The sequence below is a fragment of the Ascaphus truei genome, chromosome 16 (genome assembly GCF_040206685.1).
Source record: "Ascaphus truei isolate aAscTru1 chromosome 16, aAscTru1.hap1, whole genome shotgun sequence".
Lineage (NCBI taxonomy): Eukaryota > Metazoa > Chordata > Amphibia > Anura > Ascaphidae > Ascaphus > Ascaphus truei.
In genome coordinates, this window is record NC_134498.1 from 51250501 (window position 1) to 51277732 (window position 27232).

General features: G+C 47.8%; 1 protein-coding gene across 2 annotated transcripts in view; it reads left to right on the forward strand.

Moving 5' to 3' along the window:
- The window catches only part of AR (androgen receptor), a 174491-nt gene that overhangs the window by 81588 nt on the left and 65671 nt on the right, over positions 1 to 27232 (forward strand). Inside the window, exon 2 of one of the 2 annotated variants that reach the window (XM_075573568.1) lies at positions 15611 to 15768. In XM_075573568.1, the coding sequence (XP_075429683.1) occupies positions 15611 to 15768 (158 nt within the window). The remainder of the gene's footprint in view (positions 1 to 15610; positions 15769 to 27232) is intronic. The other variant, XM_075573569.1, reaches the window with a different exon arrangement.

Below are 27232 nucleotides of genomic sequence, written 5' to 3' on the forward strand. Positions count from 1 at the left end.
CGTGCTGCGCTTGTTGCATTTACATTACGAGCATTCAATTAATTTAAACAGAAGTCTCCAATGTATAAGGTTCAAATACTTGGAACATAGTCATCCCTCTCCCCCGTCTCGCTGCCGGATAAATACGTTCCTTACATCGTAGCTGCTCCTGCCGCCCTTATCAAAACAGACCGAAATCTGCACCACAGTCCACCATTTTTGAGAGCCCTGCTTTCAAAGTGCATTTGGCCCTGTGAGCGTCCTCTGTCACCCCTGTCCCTGCTCGCTGTCACACATTCACCAGGCATTAGCAAAGCAGCCATTGTACACAGACAAACTTGTGCCAAGCTGAACACGGGTTATAGCTGGGAAGCTTCCCTGCCAGGGGCTCTTTGGTTAACCCTGGAGGGGACCCTCAGCGTTGGGATAAATGGCCATCTTTGTCCCCGTTCAGAAAAGAGGAAGTGTTTGCTAAGACCGGGTGTATTTGTTTTATTTTCCCCGTCTGTGTTTTAAGGCCAGAACCAGATAAATTCAAAGGGAAACTAAACAAAAATAATTCAAAATCCAGAACCAGCAGTTACTTTTTATTCAAATAGTTACCCTCTCAGTCCCAGAACCTGGCTAGCGGGTCCACCCTGGCACTCGCAGGGTTAACACACCGAGAGAGAAGAGAATTTGTGCCAAAATATTTAAGCCAAAATGAGAAATTCAGATGGTCAGAATATTTTTATGGGCTGCTACAGCTGGAGGGTTTTCTCTATTTCAATATATTTCTTTATTGTTCCTTCAGTGCCAGAGCCGTGCAAAGCTTGGGAAGGAAAAAGCAGACTTCTTAACCTTGTAGCTGCAGCATGCAAATTACCGCGGCTTTTCAATATTTCCTCCTTATATTAATTGAGCTATTGTCTGGTAGGTATCTATTTTTTTATTTGTTCCAGGTCTCTGTAAAGATGTCTGCCACCTTGCCATCTCTTCTGGTTCATAACCTCCCTAAGTCTGTTGGTCAGAAAGCGTATCGCACAGCAGATGCTAATGCCAATTATCGACTATGGGGGCATAGTATACGGCTCGACACCCCAAACCCACCGTAGCAAACTTGACACCCTCTACAATTCAATATGAAGTTTTGTTCTCCAATGCAACTACAACACACATCACTGCGAAATGCCCAAAGAACTAGATTGTCCATCACTAGAGTCTAGGCGCAAAGTTCACCTTTCCTGTCTTACCTTCAAATACTTTCTGGGCAAGCTACCCAGCTACCTGAACAAGCTCCTCACCCCTACCACATGCAGCACTTATCCCCTGAGATCTGACTCCAAAAGACTGTTCATGGTCCCACGGTTCAACAAAGTATCCGGCCGCTCCTCATTCTCTTACCGTGCTCCCCAAAACTGGAACAGTCTGCCGGAGACTCTCACAGCCACCACCAGTCTAAGTTCTTTCAAAACTAAAGCGGTCTCACATTTTAATCTGGGCTGTAACTGTTACATACGCCTATAATATATATTATCTGTAACTGTGCATGCAATGTCTTCTATATAATGTATACACTTACAGTATGAAACTATGTATTTGTAACCATGTGTTATTTCTGATCTTAACTCTGTTCCCAGGACATACTTGAAACCTAGAGGTAACTCTCAATGTATTACTTTCTGGTAAAACATTTTATAAATAAATAAATAACACGGTTGCATGGTGATGTTTGTGCAGAGGTCCTGTTCAAAGCATCCAGAGTCCTAATTTATAATGTCCGCTAATCTCTATGCTCAGTGTTTTTTAACCTTTTTTTGGTTAATGATTTCTGCGGAACCCCAACCCTCTCTAATAGCGTGTCTGAGATCAGATGCATTGTAAGGAACCCCAACCATCTCTAATAGCGCGTCTGAGATCAGATGCATTGTAAGGAACCCCAACCCTCTCTAATAGCGCGTCTGAGATCAGATGCATTGTAAGGAACCCCAACCCTCTCTAATAGCGCGTCTGAGATCAGATGCATTGTAAGGAACCCCAACCCTCTCTAATAGCGCGTCTGAGATCAGATGCATTGTAAGGAACCCCAACCCTCTCTAATAACGCGTCTGAGATCAGATGCATTGTAAGGAACCCCAACCCTCTCTAATAGCGTGTCTGAGATCAGATGCATTGTAAGGAACCCCAACCCTCTCTAATAGCGTGTCTGAGATCAGATGCATTGTAAGGAACCCCAACCCTCTCTAATAGCGTGTCTGAGATCAGATGCATTGTAAGGAACCCCAACCCTCTCTAATAACGCGTCTGAGATCAGATGCATTGTAAGGAACCCCGACCCTCTCTAATAGCGTGTCTGAGATCAGATGCATTGTAAGGAACCCCAACCCTCTCTAATAGCGTGTCTGAGATCAGATGCATTGTAAATTCTTCTTTATTTGGTAGAATTTTGAAGTGACCTGATAATTACAGGAAACCCCGGTTGAAAAACACTGCTCTATGGTGATATTTTAAGGCCAAAGTTAGTTTCTCAGGCCTCTCCTCAGTGAACCCCATTCAGATTGGGATTTGGGGATAATATTCCTTTCATTGGTAATATATCAGTGCATTCACATATGTCCTGGCTCAGGTTTGCTGAGAAAAGGCACTCTGCTAAATGTATCTGATTGTGAATGAAAGAGTAGTAATTTCAGAGGCAGTGATACACAGGCTATCTATCTATCTATCTATCTATCTATCTATCTATCTATCTATCTATCTATCTATCTATCTATCTATCTATCTATCTATCTATCTATCTATCTATTACCATTACTCAAAAACAGCACGCTTGACCTTACCTGTCTTTCTAACTACCGGCCTGTCTCCCTCCTCCCTTTTGCCTCTAAACTCTTTGAGCGTCTTGTATTCTTTCGCTTGCTCCATTTTCTGAACCCCTATTCTCTCCTAGACCCTCTAGAATCTCGCTTCCGCACTGCTCACTCCACTGAAACAGCCCTCAGTAAAATAACTAATGACCTCCATTCTGCCAAAGACAGAGGTCATTACACTCTGCTCATATTACTCGACCTCTCTGCAGCATTTGACACCTTGGACCACACTCTTCTCCTTCACATTCTCCATACTCTTGGTATTTGTAACAAAGCTCTATCCTGGATCTCATCCTACCTCTCCCATCGTACTTTCAGCGTCTCTTCTGCTGACACCTCCTCCTCCTCTATCGATCTCTCTGTGGGGGTACCCCAGGGCTCTGTCCTGGGACCTCTTCTCTTTTCTCTGTACACACTCTCTCTAGGTAACCTAATCACATCTCTTGGGTTCCAATATCACCTCTATGCTGACGACACACAAATTTACTTTTCGTCCCCTGACCTTACACCTGCTGTACAGACCAAAGTTTCTGAATGTCTCTCTGCGATATCATCCTGGATGCTCCGCCGCCTTAAACTCAACATGGCAGAAACAGAGCTCCTCATACTTCATACGCCCTTTCCTCTGTTGCTCGACTGCTAAAACTCTGACTCAGGTCAGTAGTAGTTTTCACTTACCTGCAGCCGGCGGCAGAGGAGGGCCGCGGCGGAGGGTGAGGAAGACCACGGCAACATCCTGGTGCCGGTGGGAGCAGCAGAAGACGTCATTGCCAGCCGGTGGGAGCAGGGGAACATGTGACCGGAGCAGGAGCGTTACTGTTGGACAGCCGGAGAGGAGCGCGCCTCCTCCGGTCACGTTCCCCTGCTCCCACCGGCACGCGCTGTGAAGGACGTCTTCTGCTGCTCCCACCGCCACCAGGATGTCGCCGCAGTCCTCACCGTCCTCCGCCGGCTGCTGTTCTGCTCCTGCCGTTGTCCAAGGGGAGGAACGAGGGAGCAGGCAGAACGGGAATTACACGGCACCGGGTTCCAGCACCCTGGTGCCGGGTCCGAGTAATTTCCGGGTACTGTAATTGGTACCGGGTAATTTCCCGGTACCCGGTACATCACTAGCTGGAAGGTGCCCTTCGGGGGCCAAATACTGCTTACTAAACATTGCCCTGAATTGTGTTTATCAGAATAATCACTGAGGGAAATGGGTGGGATTCCTCCGAGCTAAGACCTCCGAGTTTTCTTTTTGTGCGTTACTCACTTCTGCGCTCCAGGGCTGCGAGCCGAGCCCTGCGTTTCCCATTGCCCGGAGCAGGGGAGGGGCCGGGACCCTCTGGCGTTGCAATGCGGCTCCTGTTACGTTTCTGTAGGACCCCGGAGCCAGGGAATGCCTTGCGGGGCCAGCTTCACTCCGAGCTGGGATTTACGATGTGTGCACTGGAAATAAATTGGATTTTTAATGTCCCAGTGATGCATTGCTTAAGACATCGAGACTAATGGGAGGTTCCTTCTAATGAATTAAAGGATCGTGTCCAACTTTGCCAGCTTTGATATGGCTGACAAAAATAACTTCTTGTTTTTTTAAAATAATTTGAGTTGGGCTCTGGATTAAAGGGGGTTAAAGACGCAGACAGGGATGGGCAGAAAGAGCTATATACAGCTGTGCTGGCATCCAGCTGACAATAAGAGAAGCGATTCAAAGTTATGTGGGCGTTAGGGGAGGAGTCAGCAAAAAGAAAAAAAAGGGCGCTAAGTTGCAATGCCAGTGTATGGTTTGTGCCAGTAAGCCCCTACGCATGGGGTGGGATGGAGGGTAGGTGATGCGATTAACCCTAAAGCTAGAAGCGGTGAATATACCACAGGTGCATGCGGTATATCCCTCGTAGCAGTAAACACTATATCAACAACAGGTTGCACAGATAATTAATAATAACAACTGTTAGATAGATGTAGTCAAAAGGCAACGATGGACTGCAGAAATTCAACCAGTGAATGAGGTAGCACCTTGCCAAAAGACTGAGTCAGTATGCCGTGATGGCAATTGCCAAAACCAAAAGAGTCCATACAAAGTCCATAGACGGGTGCCAGGGTTGTAGATTCCTGCCCCTGTGTAGGATAAACAGTCCTCTGAGGCGAACCTCAAAAGTAAAAGCAATGAGGGGGCAAATAGTAAGGAGAACACAACCTTTATAGCATAAAAATAAAAGCAGCAGCAGCAGTAACCAGCGCTGGGATACACAGAGGTGTAACATCAGCGTGGCAGTAACCAGCGCTGGGATACACAGAGGTGTAACATCAGCGTGGCAGTAACCAGCGCTGGGATACACAGAGGTGTAACATCAGCGTGGCAGTAACCAGCGCTGGGATACACAGAGGTGTAACATCAGCGTGGCAGTAACCAGCGCTGGGACACACAGAGGTGTAACATCAGCGTGGCAGTAACCAGCGCTGGGATACACAGAGGTGTAACATCAGCGTGGCAGTAACCAGCGCTGGGATACACAGAGGTGTAACATCAGCGTGGCAGTAACCAGCGCTGGGACACACAGAGGTGTAACATCAGCGTGGCAGTAACCAGCGCTGGGACACACAGAGGTGTAACATCAGCGTGGCAGTAACCAGCACTGGGACACACAGAGGTGTAACATCAGCGTGGCAGTAACCAGCGCTGGGATACACGGAGGTGTAACATCAGCGTGGCAGTAACCAGCGCTGGGACACACGGAGGTGTAACATCAGCGTGGCAGTAACCAGCGCTGGGACACACGGAGGTGTAACATCAGCGTGGCAGTAACCAGCGCTGGGATACACAGAGGTGTAACATCAGCGTGGCAGTAACCAGCGCTGGGATACACAGAGGTGTAACATCAGCGTGGCAGTAACCAGCATTGGGACACACAGAGGTGTAACATCAGCGTGGCAGTAACCAGCGCTGGGATACACAGAGGTGTAACATCAGCGTGGCAGTAACCAGCGCTGGGATACACAGAGGTGTAACATCAGCGTGGCAGTAACCAGCATTGGGACACACAGAGGTGTAACATCAGCGTGGCAGTAACCAGCGCTGGGACACACAGAGGTGTAACATCAGCGTGGCAGTAACCAGCGCGTGGCAGTAACCAGCGCTGGGACACACGGAGGTGTAACATCAGCGTGGCAGTAACCAGCGCTGGGACACACAGAGGTGTAACATCAGCGTGGCAGTAACCAGCGCTGGGAGACACGGAGGTGTAACATCAGCGTGACAGTAACCAGCGCTGGGATACACGGAGGTGTAACATCAGCGTGGCAGTAACCAGCGCTGGGACACACGGAGGTGTAACATCAGCGTGGCAGTAACCAGCGCTGGGACACACGGAGGTGTAACATCAGCGTGGCAGTAACCAGCCCTGGGACACACGGAGGTGTAACATCAGCGTGGCAGTAACCAGCGCTGGGATACACGGAGGTGTAACATCAGCGTGACAGTAACCAGCGCTGGGATACACGGAGGTGTAACATCAGCGTGACAGTAACCAGCGCTGGGATACACGGAGGTGTAACATCAGCGTGACAGTAACCAGCGCTGGGATACACGGAGGTGTAACATCAGCGTGGCAGTAACCAGCGCTGGGATACACAGAGGTGTAACATCAGCGTGGCAGTAACCAGCGCTGGGACACACAGAGGTGTAACATCAGCGTGGCAGTAACCAGCGCTGGGACACACAGAGGTGTAACATCAGCGTGGCAGTAACCAGCGCTGGGATACACAGAGGTGTAACATCAGCGTGGCAGTAACCAGCGCTGGGACACACGGAGGTGTAACATCAGCGTGGCAGTAACCAGCGCTGGGACACACGGAGGTGTAACATCAGCGTGGCAGTAACCAGCGCTGGGACACACGGAGGTGTAACATCAGCGTGGCAGTAACCAGCGCTGGGACACACGGAGGTGTAACATCAGCGTGGCAGTAACCAGCGCTGGGACACACGGAGGTGTAACATCAGCGTGGCAGTAACCAGCGCTGGGACACACGGAGGTGTAACATCAGCGTGGCAGTAACCAGCGCTGGGATACACGGAGGTGTAACATCAGCGTGGCAGTAACCAGCGCTGGGACACACGGAGGTGTAACATCAGCGTGGCAGTAACCAGCGCTGGGACACACGGAGGTGTAACATCAGCGTGGCAGTAACCAGCGCTGGGACACACGGAGGTGTAACATCAGCGTGGCAGTAACCAGCGCTGGGACACACGGAGGTGTAACATCAGCGTGGCAGTAACCAGCGCTGGGACACACGGAGGTGTAACATCAGCGTGACAGTAACCAGCGCTGGGACACACGGAGGTGTAACATCAGCGTGACAGTAACCAGCGCTGGGACACACGGAGGTGTAACATCAGCGTGGCAGTAACCAGCGCTGGGATACACAGAGGTGTAACATCAGCGTGGCAGTAACCAGCGCTGGGACACACAGAGGTGTAACATCAGCGTGGCAGTAACCAGCGCTGGGACACACAGAGGTGTAACATCAGCGTGGCAGTAACCAGCGCTGGGACACACAGAGGTGTAACATCAGCGTGGCAGTAACCAGCGCTGGGATACACAGAGGTGTAACATCAGCGTGGCAGTAACCAGCGCTGGGATACACAGAGGTGTAACATCAGCGTGGCAGTAACCAGCGCTGGGATACACAGAGGTGTAACATCAGCGTGGCAGTAACCAGCGCTGGGACACACAGAGGTGTAACATCAGCGTGGCAGTAACCAGCGCTGGGACACACGGAGGTGTAACATCAGCGTGGCAGTAACCAGCGCTGGGATACACGGAGGTGTAACATCAGCGTGGCAGTAACCAGCGCTGGGATACACGGAGGTGTAACATCAGCGTGGCAGTAACCAGCGCTGGGACACACGGAGGTGTAACATCAGCGTGGCAGTAACCAGCGCTGGGATACACAGAGGTGTAACATCAGCGCGGCAGTAACCAGCGCTGGGATACACAGAGGTGTAACATCAGCGCGGCAGTAACCAGCGCTGGGATACACAGAGGTGTAACATCAGCGCGGCAGTAACCAGCGCTGGGATACACAGAGGTGTAACATCAGCGTGGCAGTAACCAGCGCTGGGACACACAGAGGTGTAACATCAGCGTGGCAGTAACCAGCGCTGGGACACACAGAGGTGTAACATCAGCGTGGCAGTAACCAGCGCTGGGACACACAGAGGTGTAACATCAGCGTGGCAGTAACCAGCGCTGGGATACACAGAGGTGTAACATCAGCGTGGCAGTAACCAGCGCTGGGACACACAGAGGTGTAACATCAGCGTGGCAGTAACCAGCGCTGGGACACACAGAGGTGTAACATCAGCGTGGCAGTAACCAGCGCTGGGATACACAGAGGTGTAACATCAGCGCGGCAGTAACAGAATAATGGAGCAGAGTAACTGCCTGTGATAGCGGAGATGGCGGCTGCTGGGACCAGGTAAGGCCCTGATGCCGCCTGGGACCGCTGTGGGAGGGAGAGCCGATGTTGCCGCTGTGTTGCGCCCCGCGTCGGAGCGCTGGCCCTCTGGGGGGCAGCCTCAGGGGGTTCCTTCTCCTGGTAGGGCTGGCGGTGGCTGGCGTTTCCCTCTCCCAGGATGTGATGTCAGCAGTCGCTGGTCCGGCCGCGGCAGCTTCCTGTTCTCAGTGAAGGAAAATCCAAGGTCTGCGGCAGCTGGTCTCCGTTTGCTGACAGCGCTGCGGGTGCTCACGGGAGATCTCTGAGCAGTGGCGGAGTACAAGCCTGGGCAGCGGGTACTTGCTCGTGCTGGCTGAACTCTCCGCGTTCCTGCGCTGTAGTATAATGCGGGATAGTACAATCAGGGATACCCCTGATGAAGCCACACAGAGGTGAAACGCGTTAGTCCTGGATGACAATACTCACTAAACTAGTACGCGCTTATACGCTCTAACCAATGCTCTCTACTCCTACTGTTTCTGTTAGGGTCACCACATGCCCATTAGATTGTAAGCTCCTTGGGCAAGGACTCCTTTCTCCCAGTGTTGCTTTAATGTCTCGATACCCATATCCCATCCGTATTATTATATCCCCTGAACTGTAATTGTAATGTAATGAAGCGCTGCGTACCAGGTTAGATCCTTTATTATAATAATAATAATGTACAAATACATACAATACTTAGCTAGCGTGTCTGCCAGAGGAGTCACGTGGGGGGGGGGGGGGGGGGAGATTACATTGTTTATGCAACAGATCAACACTTCATAGTCTATTTGTCCAGCAGGATAACTCTTTCTTACAGCTTTCAGCTGTCCCTCAGCAGAGAATGTTCCAAGCTTCACGTTCTATTGCTTGTCTCCTGCTTCCAGGGCTAGAAGCACAAACCTTCAGCTAGCCACGGATTATGTATGCAGTATTTATTTACAATACATAGGCATTGGAAGTTGAGCCTATAACTGATGATAGAATAAATACAAATATAGGGATAGGAGTGAATATAAATTCTTAACAAGTGTGTGTGTGTGTGTGTGTGTGTGTGTGTGTGTGTGTGTGTGTGTGTGTGTGTGTGTGTGTGTGTGTGTGTGTGTGTGTGTGTGTGTGTGTGTGTGTGTGTGTGTTGGACACTGACACAATTTTCATAATTTTGGCTAACCGAGATGCAATAGAAGTGCAGACTTTCAGCTTTAAATCAAGGGGTTGAACAAAAATATCGTATGAAACGTTTAGGAATTGCAACCATTTTCATACACAGCCCCCTTATTTCAGGGGCTCAAATGTAATTGGACAAATTAACACAACCATAAATAAAATGTTCATTTTTAATACTTTGTCGAGAATCCTTTGCAGGCAATGACTGCTTGAAGTCTGGAACGCATGGACATCACCAAACGCTGGGTTTCCTCCTTTGTCATGCTTTGCTGGGCCTTTACTGCAGCTGTCCTGGAACATGTAGTTCCCCATTGGAGGGGAGGAGATAGAAATATATTTTGACAAAACGAGAAACATATTGGATTTTTTCAATGAAAACATTAGTCCCTCTTGGGTTAAATGTGGATATTGAGCTTGGCGTCTTTCTTTGAAAATGTTAGAATGATTTACATTTTCTTAAAAGTTTAACTTTAAGTTCAAGCATTAACATATTAATGTTTTCCGTTTCTTATGTAACCCATGGACCCCGGGCCAATCGCAGATCGGCCCCCCTTAGCTGTACTGGGATCTGGCTACATGTCTTAGTGTGGTGCATACCTGCTGGCAACAGGAGGGCCTGAGTCTCCCGCGATGGTATGGGGGATAGCAGGAACAGGTTTCTGGGGTGGATGCTTTCGTTCTGATTCAGTGGTGCAGCGCCTCCATCTTTAGTAAGCCCCAGGAATGCGGGTGGAATCCTTACCAAGAGTGTTCCCACACAGGGATGAGAGATCCCAGTCTCACACATGGTTGTCTTTCTTTAAAAGCAGCAATCTCTTTATTCACAGCAGCAGCCAGGTACAGGGTGTCTGATCCACTTAGATTGCTCTCCTTTAGGATGGTCCCTCCATGCCATCACCCTGGATCAAGGGCATCCAGAGTGGGGCTAACTCTTCCCTCACCCCCTAAGCAGGGTGAGAGGCACTGGTCCACCTCCCTACACTATGGTTGGATCAGCTCTACTCATGAGCTGATCACTCTCCTTCTCCAACTGTAACTCCAGCTCACTAACTAACACTGTCACACACTGGACCAGCCAGTGGACAGACAGAAAGAAGACAGACTAAATAGGAAGTACACTGCTCTTTATGATATCAGCAGGCACCGCCCCTGTGTCTCTTGCTTTGACACAGGGTCAGGTGACCTACCTCCACCACTCAGGGCAAGTGCTTGAAGTGGGGGAATCCCATGATAACTCCTGGCAACCTGCCCTTACCAGGGCTTATACCAGGAGGAGGATAGAACTATAGCCCCATTTCTTACCAGGGCTACACTTATATTCTAATATATATACTTTTTGTCTCTCTGTTCTTTGCGAGATTATCTCAATCGCCGTTTACCATTTTATAAGTGTTATGATTATAATGTGCTATGAGTAGTAGTATTCAGTTAGGAAATTTTGTATTTTTCTCATTATATTTTTTTCATAAATTAGGAAGCCTATTTTTAAATGTAAAATTGTTTTATTTTATTGTATATGTATAACTGTTGAATCTGTCACTGAATGATATACTAGACTTAGAGAAATTATTCAGATGATACTATGTTTCCGAATGTCCCATACCCCTTTAATTAGAGGGAGGTATTTAGTTAAAGAGTTTTAGACCGCCCCTGGTAGTCATTGGCAACGCCGCAGAGAGCCAATCATATGATTATAAGTGCAGGGCCAGTGGGTATATAAACTCTAGAGATGCAGCCAATCATCAGTCCTGATGAAGTCGTGTGTTAACGACGAAACGCGTAGAGTGTCCTGTCAGCCAGTGCTCTGAGGAAACGATCGAGACCGCATCATCACCAGCCAGCGCCGAGTTCCACGATGCGCCGGAAGTGACGCGAACCCCGGTAGAGGCGCGGAAGTGGATAGAGGCAGCGGAGATCCACAAGATACACGGAGAGATCGCGACCCCTGTGTACCTGGTATCTGTTGCCAACCACGCTGTATTATTCCTACACAAGTGTAAGCCTCCATTTTTATTTTGCCTTGTCATTATATTTTACAATCTACACTATATGGTCTTTTCTTTCTTTGGAGATTGTCTGCGGGCAGTTGCTGCGTCTATCACAGGGACCATCCACCCCATAAGTTGGATGACTGCTCAGTTTTGGCTGCTTTACTGTGAGTAGCGCTTTGTGAGCCCCACACTATCACTGTATCCCTCATTTAATCATTGCTGTACTATGTCATGTTTTCTATTTTCATGGCTGCAAGAGTCGCTCCGCTGGTCCTTTTTGGAAAGACTGCACTTTAAGCCCATATTCATTATTTAACTGTCATTTGAATTTATTTTGGTACACAGCCGAAATAACAAAACTTGTATCAGTGTCCAATTATTTCCGGACCTAACTGTATGTATGTATGCATGTGTGTGTGTGTATATATATATATCTATATATATATAGATATATATATCTCCAGCCCGTGTCTCCCCACTGCTGGATGAAGCCTCCCCTGTAATCTCCCAGGTCCTGCGGTCACAGCCTCTCTTCTCCACGTCGCTGCCACACATTCCCTCATCCCATCCTCCCATCTTGCTTTTGGTCATCGTCTTCGACTTTTAATTTCCCTTGGAATCCAGTGGAGCACCATCTTTGTCCAACGATGGTCATTTCTTCTTGCGATATGTCCGGCCCACCGCCATTTTAATTTCTTCCCCAGTGTGATGATGTCACAGCCTTTTGCTTGGTTTTGAACCCATCATTTAGGAGCATCGGCGGTGGCCTTCAGCAAAGCAGTGGACCGACAAGGGCTGAAGTGAAGATGACAACGTTCTTGATAGAATTTCTACAGAAGTGTCACAGCCCCTTAACCGTATCAGTGCAGGAAGAGGTCCGAAGAGCAATGTGTACCGGTACTGAAGGCGTTAATGTGCTCTCAGAACAGTGAATCTGTAAAGGAACCCGATGAGACCTGTACGTCTTGGTGTTAAACTATTTATGGAGATGAACTCCGTATTGAGCCAGACATGCCAGGGTGGGACATTATATGGGAATTACTACTCAGATCACGTGTGTTGTTAATTACAGGGCCATTGCATCTGTGAACCTTTAAATCAGCCGCGCCAGTTATTACCGTGATCGTTACAAATCACTCGGACTTTACGCCTGGCTGATTCAGACATTTTGTAGAATTCCCTTTAAAGAAATCGCCGGCGCTGAAACAGCGCGGGTTTCTGGATTTTCACTCACAAATTGCATAACCCGACACTTATTACTAACTTCGCTTTAAAGGAGCAGGGGGTCCCCGGTGCTGAACCCCATTAATTTCAGGTCCGGGTTCCCCTTGCTTTCCGCGATCCTTACCTCCGTGGTGAATGCCGGTAGCAGCTGCGCAGGTTTAAAGCTCCCGGTCACGCAAGGGATGGCGTCACGGCTTCCTACTAGCCCGCGGGAGATTTAAAGCCGCCATTTCGATAGTCCCACCAAGCCCAGCTGGCGCTGCTACCGGCACCCCCTACGGAGAGGTAAGTATAGCTGGAAACAGGGGTTCCCTGGAGCCGAAATGAACGCGGTTCATGTCCGGAGACCCCCTGCTTCAATCCTATAAAGCTAAGAGAAGCAGGATCGCGTCTTTAAAGAGCCCGGAATCGCCTCGCTCACATACAGACATTAAAGGGTTATTTACTAGAGTCTGCCGGCTGCAGGATGGGGGATAAAGTGGCGGAGGAGAATTGCAGCCGGGTTTATTAAAGGAAACGAGTCCATCGCTTTCAGTGGGGTCCGCGGGGGACAGTTACCCATCTCCGGCTCTGAGAAGCATCCCGGGGCTTAAATAAGGCTCATTGTTTCCCAGGGCCCCAATGGCTTCCCCAGGCCCCCAATGGCTTCCCCAAGGGGCCCCAATGGCTTCCCCAGGCCCCCAGTGACTTCCCCAGGGCCCCCCAATGGCTTCCCCAGGGCCCCAGTGGCTTCCCCAGGGCCCCAATGGCTTCTCAGGCCCGCAATGGCTTCCCCAGGCCCCCAGTGACTTCCCCAGGGCCCCCCAATGGCTTCCCCAGGCCCCCAGTGACTTCCCCAGGGCCCCAGTGGCTTCCCCAGGCCCCCAGTGGCTTCCCCAGGCCCCCAGTGGCTTTTCCAGGGCCCCAATGGCTTCTCAGGCCCCCAATGGTTTCCCCAGGGCCCCCCAATGGCTCCCCCAGGGCCCCAGTGGCTTCCCCAGGGCTGAATGGCTTCCCCAGGGCCCCAGTGGCTTCCCCAGGGCCCCCAATGGCTTCCCCAGGGACCCCAATGGCTTCCCCAGGGCCCTGGGTTATTGAGCGGGAGGTGCTCACAGGTTATTCAGCATCGATACCCTGGCCTAACCGTTAATGTGTGCCTACCCGTTGACCATGGTGTGTCCAGAACCCTAGCTGAGAGGTGTCCAGGGATTTCACTGTTGACGGGGGGGCTCTAATTGTTGAGGGGGGGGGGATCCAGGCCCTACCTAGAGGTCCGCACAGGAGGTCGATAGAGGGAGTTTGGCCTAACGTCGGAGTTCGGTTCTCTGGGCATCTCTCCATGGCCAGGCCCTGGACAGTTGTCCCGTCCGACCCCCACCTGGTTCTTCTTGCCCAGGTTTGCAGCCGGTGTTAGTAATTTCTCCGGTTATACTTAATGTCCCTTCAATCTGCCGTACCCCATAATCACCCAGCATACACTGCTTCTACTGCAGCCAGGGATTCTGGGTAATTAAATGCAAATGAGCATTTACAGTGTGTCACTTTTCATATCACTAATTTACATTTTATAAGCAATTTATTCCACATAAGCCTGTGAGGCAGGGGGGGGGGGGGGGGTACTGTGTATTGTACATACCTGTTATGTGTATACATGTGTGTTGGGTGCAGATAAGCCTGTGTGGCGGGGGTACTGTGTATTGTACACGCCTGTTATGTGTATACATGTGTGTTGGGTGCAGATAAGCCTGTGTGGCGGGGTACTGTGTATTGTACACGCCTGTTATGTGTATACATGTGTGTTGGGTGCAGATAAGCCTGTGTGGCGGGGGTACTGTGTATTGTACACGCCTGTTATGTGTATACATGTGTGTTGGGTGCAGATAAGCCTGTGTGGCGGGGGTACTGTGTATTGTACACGCCTGTTATGTGTATACATGTGTGTTGGGTGCAGATAAGCCTGTGTGGCTGGGGTACTGTGTATTGTACACGCCTGTTATGTGTATACATGTGTGTTGGGTGCAGATAAGCCTGTGTGGCGGGGGTACTGTGTATTGTACACGCCTGTTATGTGTATACATGTGTGTTGGGTGCAGATAAGCCTGTGTGGCGGGGGTACTGTGTATTGTACACGCCTGTTATGTGTATACATGTGTGTTGGGTGCAGATAAGCCTGTGTGGCGGGGGTACTGTGTATTGTACACGCCTGTTATGTGTATACATGTGTGTTGGGTGCAGATAAGCCTGTGTGGCGGGGGTACTGTGTATTGTACACGCTTGTTATGTGTATACATGTGTGTTGGGTGCAGATAAGCCTGTGTGGCGGGGATACTGTGTATTGTACACGCCTGTTATGTGTATACATGTGTGTTAGGTGCAGATAAGCCTGTGTGGCGGGGGTACTGTGTATTGTACACGCCTGTTATGTGTATACATGTGTGTTGGGTGCAGATAAAGGTTTTGGTGCTGCTGAGTTATGGTATTACAACATCAGTCTCTGATAGCGAAGGACTAAAGGTGCAGTCCCACTGTTTTATTTGAAAATATTCACATTTACAGGCCTACTATAAATCAAAGCAAAAATAATGCTATATGTATATATCCATTTCATTCATTACAAATTGACATACATTTCAACAGTTATTTTCCACATTGAAGAAATATTGAGTAAACTAATATATTTTTTACGCCTTCTGAACATACACTGCTGCACTGCAGGAGTTACGAGAACTGCTTTATAACTGATTGTCTCCTCAGTTAGATGTGAGCAGCGAATGTGTGCGGCACGTTACGTGTTGCACAGGGTGTGTGCCGGGCTTCGCAGCTGAGATGTGAAATCAAACTTGGTAGATAAGGTGTTATGTGGCTGAGCGCTTTCTCTGCCAGATATAACGGGGATTGCATCTGTAACTCCTTGAGTGCCAGAGTAGCATCACTGTGCATAACCTGCCCGCTCTGTCGCCCTTGCAGACTGGAAGCTGGCAGGGACCACCTGCTGCCCATTGACTATTACTTCCCACCGCAGAAGACGTGCCTGATCTGCGGAGACGAGGCGTCGGGCTGTCACTACGGGGCGCTCACCTGCGGCAGCTGCAAAGTCTTCTTCAAGAGAGCCGCCGAAGGTAACCGTAAGAATAGCACTTATTATCCGCACCTCACACTGCGCGTGCCACCCACCACCGCAGGGCAGTTATTTATTTATAAAATGTGTTACCAGGGAGTAATACATTGATAGATACCGCTCGTTCTCACGTGTGCCCTGGGCACAGAGTTAAGACAAATACATGGTTACATAAATGAGCAGGGTATACATTATATACAGACATAGCACGCACAGTTACAGATAATATATATATTGTAGGCGCATGTAACAGTTACAGATAATATACATTATAGGCGTATATAACAGATACAGATAATATATATTATGGGCGTATGAGACAGTTACAGATAATATATATTATGGGCGTATGAGACAGTTACAGATAATATATATTATGGGCGTATGAGACAGTTACAGATAATATATATTATAGGCGTATGTAACAGTTACAGATAATATATATTATAGGCGTATGTAACAGTTACAGACCAGATTAAAATGTGAGACCGCTTTAGTTTTGAAAGAACTTAAACTAGTGGTGGATGTGAGAGTCTCTGGTAGGTTGTTCCAGTTTTGGGGCGCACGGTAAGAGGAGGAGGAGCGGCCGGATACTTTGCTGAGCCTTGGGACCATGAACAGTCTTTTGGAGTCAGATCTCAGGTGATAAGTGCTGCATGTGGTAGGGGTGAGGAGCTTGTTCAGGTAGCTGGGTAGCTTGCCCAGAAAGTATTTGAAGGTTAGACAGGAAAGGTGAACTTTGCGCCTAGACTCGAGTGATGACCAATCTAGTTCTTTGAGCATTTCGCAGTGATGTGTGTTATAGTTGCATTGGAGAACAATACGGCATATTCCTGTATAAAGTATACCTAGTTTGGCATAGGTTTTGGGTGTCAGGGTGTCAATGTGCATCCCAAATGTTAAATGGGAGTCAAACCATATGTCCAAATATTTAAAACTAGTAACAGGAGTTAGGATGGTATTAGCGTTGGTTCTGATCTGGAGCTCAGTCATTGGAAGCTTAAAAAATTTAGCCTTGGTCCCAAATACCATTGTTACAGTCTTGTCAGTGTTTAAAAACAGTTTGTTTTGGGAAATCCAATTTTCAAGTCTCAAAAAGTCACATTGAAGTATGTGTTCAAGGTCAGAGAGGCTATGGCTATGTGCATATAAAATTGTGTCATCTGCATACATGTGTATTGAGGCTTCCTTACAAGCTGTGGGAAGATCATTGATAGGTGATATCCAAGTGGTTGGAGTTAGAGCCCGAGATAGACACATGTTGGGATCTTCCTGATAGGTAGGACTGAAACCAGTTTAAAGCATGCTTCCCTATTCCAGAGCTCTGGAGTTTGTTAAACAGGATAACATGATCAACTGTGTTAAAAGCCTTTCCAAAATCTAGGAATATTGCACCAGTGAGTTGTCCCCGTTCCATTCCACACTGGATTTCATTGCAAACCTTTAGCAGGGTAGTTACGGTGGGGTGTTTGGGGCGAAACCCAGATTGGAATTGGCTAGGGACATTTGTCTTGGTATAGTAATCGCTTAATTGGGAGTGGACACATTTGTCCATGACTTTGGATAGTATTGGGAGAAGTGAGATTGGCCTGTAGTTTGAGACAGTGTTTTTGTCCCCACTTTTGAAGATTGGGACAACTCTGGCAGCTTTCCAGGTCTTAGGGATATGGCCTGCAGACAGGATAGAGTTGGCTACGGAAGCAATTGGTTTGGCAATGGCGGGGGCACCAAGTCGTAGGAACTTAGATTGTAGTAAGTCAGGTCCACATTGGCTGCTTAGTTTTAGTTTGAGGAGCGCTTGTGTAATCTCCTCTTCAGATACTGGGCCAAATTGAAAATTGTGGGCAGTGTTGGGAGGGGGTGGGGCTATAGGGGTACTCTCAGAGCGAGGTTCATGTTTGTGGTTTGGGTTGCGTTTTGCTAATAAGTTAGTAGCACACCCCACAAAGTAATCATTGAATGCATTTGCAATGTCAGTGGGGTTTGTCAGAGTAATATCCCCCTTAGTGATATTACTTGGTTGTTGATGGTTAGGAGGCTGGAATATATTGTTGATAACCTTCCAGAAGTTAGCTGGGTTTGATGTATTATGGAGAAGATCATCTCACCTCAGGGACATTCTAGGCTCTATGTGTGAATATGTGGGAATGCCAGGGGTTAATGCACATGCCAGGGGTTAATGCACATGCCAGGGGTTAATGCACATGCCAGGTGTTAATGCACATGCCAGGGGTTAATGCACGGCAATTCCTCGTCACCGAGTTGGGTGTACGAGCAGAATCACGCGGAATGCGGAAGCTTCCGGGAATCCCTAATCAGCGATCACCCCCCTGGGAGGCGATTCTTAACATTTCCGGACAGGGGGCAAAAACCGGCACCAAATTTATGCAAAACTTCCAGTTGAAATCAAGGGATGTTTTGTTTATAAATCAGGTGCAGTTTTATTTTTGCATCGGTATTGCTGTTGGAGACGTTGATAAACCGCACGTTTGGTGTTCCCAGAATCTCCATGTTGTCAGGGTCCCGCTGCTTCGCTGGGGTTACCAAGGTTCCACACCAGAGGTGGCTGTATGTATTCCCACTTGCCGGGGCAAAGGGCCTTCACATGGGGAGGAGTCGTGGGAGCTATTTCAGGGCTGTGGAGTGATAGATAAAGCAGGAATACATCTGCCAGTAACTCAAGGTTGTCTGCTTGTTAGATCCAGCCAGAAACCCGGAGGAAGCGCGGCGTTCTCCTCTCCCAGGCTGTTCACACAGCTCCCACGTCAGAGCAGCTTCCATTTGCATTTGAGCGTCTTAGGCGTTCTCGGTGTTTAACCCATGTGTTGCAGAACGGGAGCGCAGAGGGTTAAGTTGCCTGCGCGGGCACAGAGCAGATTTGGGGCTTACTTGTCCTTGTTAATTGGAACCTGGGGAGTTTCTAATCAAACCAAACATGGTGATAGATGCAGGAGCTGCAGTAATTATTCCATGGGTTAATTGGCTGCAAAACATAGACAACAACGGTAACAAAACAGCACCAGGTTTGTGAAAGCGCAATACTCCCAGGGAAAGCTGCGAGCTGCTTTGTTGCATGATTATTGCTGAGTCTCTGCGGCGGGGGAGATAATAGATGGGGTGCACCCATCACCGGGTGCATATTTTTACTTTCAAAGCGATAATCTGGGATGATTTACTTAACATCTGTCCTGGACTTTATTTTAACCATCGGATGGTCCGTATATATACAGTATATATACTTTATTTTAACCATCGGATGGTCCGTATATATACAGTATATATACTTTATTTTAACCATCGGATGGTCCGTATATATACAGTATATATACTTTATTTTAACCATCGGATGGTCCGTATATATACAGTATATATACTTTATTTTAACCATCGGATGGTCCGTATATATACAGTATATATACTTTATTTTAACCATCGGATGGTCCGTATATATACAGTATATATACTTTATTTTAACCATCGGATGGTACGTTCAGGAGATACACGCGGATTCAATATTAGGTGTCTGGGAGGTTAAAATGGGGGAGAGCCGGGCATGGCGGCAACTGCTCTGCCCGGCCGCCTGTCCCCCCGCAGCCACCCTGCGTTCGGAGAGAGGAAATACCGGACACATACATGTCCGGTATTAACTTTCATTTTATACCGGGCGCAGGGGCAAAATACCGGGCTGCCATATGTATACTACAAATACACACTGCTCTGTATATAATACAGATACACCCACTGCTCTGTATATAATACAGATACACACGCTGCTCTGTGTATAATACAGATACACCCACTGCTCTGTATATAATACAGATACACACGCTGCTCTGTGTATAATACAGATATACACGCTGCTCTGCGTATAATACAGATACACACGCTGCTCTGCGTATAATACAGATATACACGCTGCTCTGTGTATAATACAGATACACACGCTGCTCTGCGTATAATACAGATATACACGCTGCTCTGTGTATAATACAGATACACACGCTGCTCTGCGTATAATACAGATACACGCTGCTCTGTGTATAATATAGATACACACTGCTCTGTGTATAATACAGATACACACTGCTCTGTGTATAATACAGATATACACGCTGCTCTGCGTATAATACAGATACACGCTGCTCTGTGTATAATATAGATACACACTGCTCTGTGTATAATACAGATACACACTGCTCTGTGTATAATACAGATATACACGCTGCTCTGTGTATAATACAGATACACGCTGCTCTGTGTATAATACAGATATACACGCTGCTCTGCGTATAATACAGATACACGTTGCTCTGCGTATAATACAGATACACACTGCTCTGTGCATAATACAGATACACACGCTGCTCTGCGTATAATACAGATACACGCTGCTCTGCGTATAATATAGATATACTCTGCTCTGTGTATAATACAGATACACACGCTGCTCTGTGTATAATACAGATATACACGCTGCTCTGTGTATAATACAGATACACACGCTGCTCTGCGTATAATACAGATATACACGCTGCTCTGTGTATAATACAGATACACACGCTGCTCTGCGTATAATACAGATACACGCTGCTCTGCGTATAATACAGATACACACTGCTCTGTGTATAATACAGATACACGCTGCTCTGCGTATAATACAGATATACACGCTGCTCTGTGTATAATACAGATACACACGCTGCTCTGCATATAATATAGATACACGCTGCTCTGCGTATAATACAGATACACACGCTGCTCTGTGTATAATACAGATACACACGCTGCTCTGCGTATAATATAGATACACACTGCTCTGTGTATAATACAGATACACACTGCTCTGTGTATAATACAGATATACACGCTGCTCTGCGTATAATACAGATACACGCTGCTCTGTGTATAATATAGATACACACTGCTCTGTGTATAATACAGATACACACTGCTCTGTGTATAATACAGATACACACGCTGCTCTGTGTATAATACAGATACACACGCTGCTCTGCGTATAATACAGATACACGCTGCTCTGCGTATAATATAGATATACGCTGCTCTGTGTATAATACAGATACACACGCTGCTCTGCGTATAATACAGATACACACGCTGCTCTGCGTATAATACAGATACACACGCTGTTCTCCGTATAATACAGATACACACGCTGCTCTGCGTATAATACAGATATACACGCTGCTCTGCGTATAATACAGATATACACGCTGCTCTGCGTATAATACAGATACACACTGCTCTGCGTATAATACAGATACACGCTGCTCTGCGTATAATACAGTTACACGCTGCTCTGCGTATAATACAGATACACACGCTGCTCTGCGTATAATACAGATACACACGCTGCTCTGCGTATAATACAGATACACACGCTGCTCTGCGTATAATACAGATACACACGCTGCTCTGCGTATAACACAGATACACACGCTGCTCTGCGTATAATACAGATACACATGCTGCTCTGCGTATAATACAGATACACACGCTGCTCTGCGTATAATTCAGATACACACGCTGCTCTCCGTATAATACAGATACACACGCTGCTCTGCGTATAATACAGATATACACGCTGCTCTGCGTATAATACAGATACACACGCTGCTCTGCGTATAATACAGATACACACGCTGCTCTGCGTATAACACAGACACACACGCTGCTCTGCGTATAATACAGATACACACGCTGCTCTGTGTATAACACAGACACACACGCTGCTCTGCGTATAACACAGATACACACGCTGCTCTGTGTATAATACAGATACACACGCTGCTCTGCGTATAATACAGATACACACTGCTCTGTGTATAATACAGATACACACTGCTCTGTGTATAATACAGATACACACGCTGCTCTGCGTATAATACAGATACACACGCTGCTCTGCGTATAATACAGATACACACGCTGCTCTGCGTATAATACAGATACGCTGCGTATAATGCTGCTCTGCGTATAATACAGATACACACTGCTCTGTGTAATACAGATACACACGCTGCTCTGCGTATAATACAGATACACACGCTGCTCTGCGTATAACACAGATACACACGCTGCTCTGCGTATAATACAGATACAAACGCTGCTCTGCGTATAATACAGATACACACGCTGCTCTGCGTATAATACAGATACACACGCTGCTCTGCGTATAATACAGATACACACGCTGCTCTGCGTATAATACAGATACACACGCTGCTCTGTGTATAATACAGATACACACGCTGCTCTGTGTATAATACAGATACACGCTGCTCTGTGTATAATACAGATACACGCTGCTCTGAGTATAATACAGATACACACGCTGCTCTGCGTGTAATACAGATACACGCTGCTCTGTGTATAACACAGATACACGCTGCTCTGTGTATAATAACACAGATACACACGCTGCTCTGTGTATAATACAGATACACACGCTGCTCTGTGTATAATACAGATACACACGCTGCTCTGCGTATAATACAGATACACACGCTGCTCTGCGTATAATACAGATACACGCTGCTCTGTGTATAATACAGATACACGCTGCTCTGCGTATAATACAGATACACACGCTGCTCTGCGAATAATACAGATACACACGCTGCTCTGTGTATAATACAGATACACACGCTGCTCTGCGTATAATACAGATACACACGCTGCTCTGCGTATAATACAGATACACACGCTGCTCTCCGTATAATACAGATACACACGCTGCTCTGCGTATAATGCAGATACACACGCTGCTCTGCGTATAATACAGATACACACGCTGCTCTGCGTATAATACAGATACACGCTGCTCTGCGTATAATACAGATACACGCTGCTCTGCGTATAATACAGATACACACGCTGCTCTGCGAATAATACAGATACACACGCTGCTCTGTGTATAATACAGATACACACGCTGCTCTGCGTATACTACAGATACACGCTGCTCTGCGTATAATACAGATACACACGCTGCTTTGTGTATAATACAGATACACGCTGCTCTGCGTATAACACAGATACACACGCTGCTCTGTGTATAATACAGATACACACGCTGCTCTGTGTATAACACAGATACACACGCTGCTCTGCGTATAATACAGATACACACGCTGCTCTGCGTATAATACAGATACACGCTGCTCTGTGTATAATACAGATACACACTGCTCTGCGTATAATACAGATACACACGCTGCTCTGCGAATAATACAGATACACACGCTGCTCTGTGTATAATACAGATACACACGCTGCTCTGCGTATAATACAGATACACACGCTGCTCTCCGTATAATACAGATACACACGCTGCTCTGCGTATAATACAGATACACACTCTGCTCTGCGTATAATACAGATACACACGCTGCTCTGCGTATAATACAGATACACACGCTGCTCTGCGTATAATACAGATACACGCTGCTCTGTGTATAATACAGATACACGCCGCTCTGCGTATAATACAGACACACACGCTGCTCTGCGAATAATACAGATACACACGCTGCTCTGTGTATAATACAGATACACACGCTGCTCTGCGTATAATACAGATACACATGCTGCTCTGCGTATAATACAGATACACACGCTGCTCTGCGTATAATACAGATACACACGCTGCTCTGCGTATAATACAGATATACACGCTGCTCTGCGTATAATACAGATACACACGCTGCTCTGCGTATAATACAGATATACACGCTGCTCTGTGTATAATACAGATACACACGCTGCTCTGCGTATAATACAGATACACACGCTGCTCAGTGTATAATACAGATACACGCTGCTCTGCGTATAATACAGATACACACGCTACTCAGTGTATAATACAGATACACACGCTGCTCTGCGTATACTACAGATACACGCTGCTCTGCGTATAATACAGATACACACGCTGCTTTGTGTATAATACAGATACACGCTGCTCTGCGTATAACACAGATACACACGCTGCTCTGTGTATAATACAGATACACACGCTGCTCTGTGTATAACACAGATACACACGCTGCTCTGCGTATAATACAGATACACACGCTGCTCTGCGTATAATACAGATACACACGCTGCTCAGTGTATAATACAGATACACACGCTGCTCAGTGTATAATACAGATACACACGCTGCTCTGCGTATACTACAGGTACACGCTGCTCTGCGTATAATACAGATACACACGCTGCTTTGTGTATAATACAGATACACGCTGCTCTGCGTATAACACAGATACACACGCTGCTCTGTGTATAATACAGATACACACGCTGCTCTGCGTATAATTACAGATACACATGCTGCTCTGCGTATAATACAGATACACACGCTGCTCTGCGTATAATACAGATACACACGCTGCTCTCCGTATAATACAGATACACACGCTGCTCTGCGTATAATACAGATACACACGCTGCTCTGCGTATAATACAGATACACACGCTGCTCTGCGTATAATACAGATACACGCTGCTCTGCGTATAATACAGATACACACGCTGCTCTGCGTATAATACAGATATACACGCTGCTCAGTGTATAATTACAGATACACATGCTGCTCTGCGTATAATACAGATACACACGCTGCTCTGCGTATAATACAGATATACACGCTGCTCAGTGTATAATACAGATACACACGCTGCTCAGTGTATAATACAGATACACACGCTGCTCAGTGTATAATACAGATACACACGCTGCTCTGCGTATAATACAGATATACACGCTGCTCTGCGTATAATACAGATATACACGCTGCTCAGTGTATAATACAGATACACACGCTGCTCTGCGTATACTACAGATACACGCTGCTCTGCGTATAATACAGATACACACGCTGCTCTGTGTATAATACAGATACACGCTGCTCTGCGTATAACACAGATACACACGCTGCTCTGTGTATAATACAGATACACGCTGCTCTGCGTATAACACAGATACACACGCTGCTCTGTGTATAATACAGATACACACGCTGCTCTGTGTATAACACAGATACACACACTGCTCTGTGTATAATACAGATACACGCTGCTCTGCGTATAACACAGATACACACGCTGCTCTGTGTATAATACAGATACACACGCTGCTCTGTGTATAACACAGATACACACACTGCTCTGTGTATAATACAGATACACGCTGCTCTGCGTATAACACAGATACACACGCTGCTCTGTGTATAATACAGATACACACGCTGCTCTGTGTATAACACAGATACACGCTGCTCTGCGTATAACACAGATACACACGCTGCTTGCTCTGTGTATAATACAGATACACGCTGCTCTGTGTATAACACAGATACACACGCTGCTCTGCGTATAACACAGATACACACGCTGCTTGCTCTGTGTATAATACAGATACACGCTGCTCTGTGTATAACACAGATACACGTGCTGCTCAGATTTACAACTTGCTCTGTGCCTGATATTGAACGGTCCCAGTTATAGAGGAAAAGAGGCCCGTTCACTTAGCAGATTAAAATGAATGTACTAGCTGCAGATGTAATGATCTTCCTTACAGAGATTTAATCTCCGGGACGGGCACATGTCACTTAGTTCTGATGTGGCTAATTCTCCGTACTTCCCGGGAAGACGCGGAATCACTGAGGGATCAGAAGAAAAGGAACCACAGACAAGAGAGGGGTCATTAAAACAGGGGCCACGGGCTGGATTTAGCCCACGAAAGACACGAGGGTCCTTACTTCACTTCTGTGCTAGTGATCATTTTTAAATGAGATGCCTTCCTGCCCCGGGGGTGCCTTCCTGCCCCGGGGGTGCCTTCCTGCCCCGGGGATGCCTTCCTTCCCCGGGGGTGCCTTCCTGCCCCGGGGGTGCCTTCCTGCCCCGGGGGTGCCTTCCTGCCCCGGGGATGCCTTTCTTCCCTGGGGGTGCCTTCCTGCCCCGGGGGTGCCTTCCTGCCCCGGGGATGCCTTCCTGCCCCAGGGATGCCTTCCTGCCCCGGGGGTGCCTTCCTGCCCCGGGGGTGCCTTCCTGCCCCGGGGATGCCTTTCTTCCCTGGGGGTGCCTTCCTTCCCCGGGGGTGCCTTCCTGCCCCGGGGGTGCCTTCCTGCCCCAGGGATGCTCATATGAATCCATAACATGATACTTAGATAATCCTGATGGTGTATTCAGTGCTGTACATGGAGCTCACAGGTTTAACAGCCCCTTTTAATCACAGAGCTTGCTAGAATAGTCCAGGGGGCCCCAGGCACATGGAGATGGCGTGACACCATCCTGCAATGAGTGACCGCACGTTTGGCCGCCCCGGAATGGGCTGCGATTGATATATTTCGGGTTTGACATGTCACTGATGTAATACAGAGACGTTTTAGGTTTCTCTGTGTACTGGATCCCTTTCTCTGAGAAGCAGCTGCATACAATCAAAGTAACGAGGATCCGCGGCGCAGGCGCCGTACGCTGCACGCTAAATTCCATCATTCTTGGAAATTCACAACTTTAACGAGATTGCGTGGAGTTGTGAAAACGGCAGATTTCCCACACAGCGGCGAACGCCGGCGTCGCGCTCGGAAAGCACGTTTCCCATGTACGTTCGGGAACGTTTCGGTGACTTTTTTGGTGGCGCTGGGCAGTGTTCTCAGCGCTGCGGGATCTTCACATGACTCCTGGCAAAACTTCAAAGAATAGTGAACGCAGCGTTTGTGCGATCGTAAAAAAGAAGCATTTATTTGCACAAAAACGTGATTTTCCAGTGAATTGTCTGGAAACATTTGCATCACGGGCTGGGTCAACATGGCCGGCCTTGGAGATTAACCCTTTTGATGTCAGAGGGGTCCACAGTACCCTGCATTTGCAATTTGGCAGTGGAACGGTTAACTCCTTCACATTCCCGCTCCGCTGACCCCCAGCGCTTAATAAGAAGTTAATTAGCGATATATATTGCACAAGTTGCTAATGAGAAGCCTTCCCGTTGTGCTCCGATGGTTGAGAAATGGGCTGTAATTAAAGAGTATAAAAGAGCTGTAATTGATGCCGCATGGGGAGGAATATTCCTAATTTCCCCGGGCCTGGCGGCGAGGCAGAGACCGGCGCTCCATCCGCTGGCGACATCTGTGTGCCAGGGAAATATAAGGGCTCTTTCAGCAGTATCCACAACAGTGTGCTCCTGTGAGAAGCTGTGCGCTCCGTGGGTGAGAGAATGGCCTGCCGCCAGTGTGCTCCTGTGAGAAGCTGTGCGCTCCGTGGGTGAGAGAATGGCCTGCCGCCAGTGTGCTCCTGTGAGAAGCTGTGCGCTCCGTGGGTGAGAGAATGGCCTGCCGCCAGTGTGCTCCTGTGAGAAGCTGTGCGCTCCGTGGGTGAGAGAATGGCCTGCTGCCAGTGTGCTCCTGTGAAAAGCTGTGCGCTCCGTGGGTGAGAGAATGGCCTGCCGC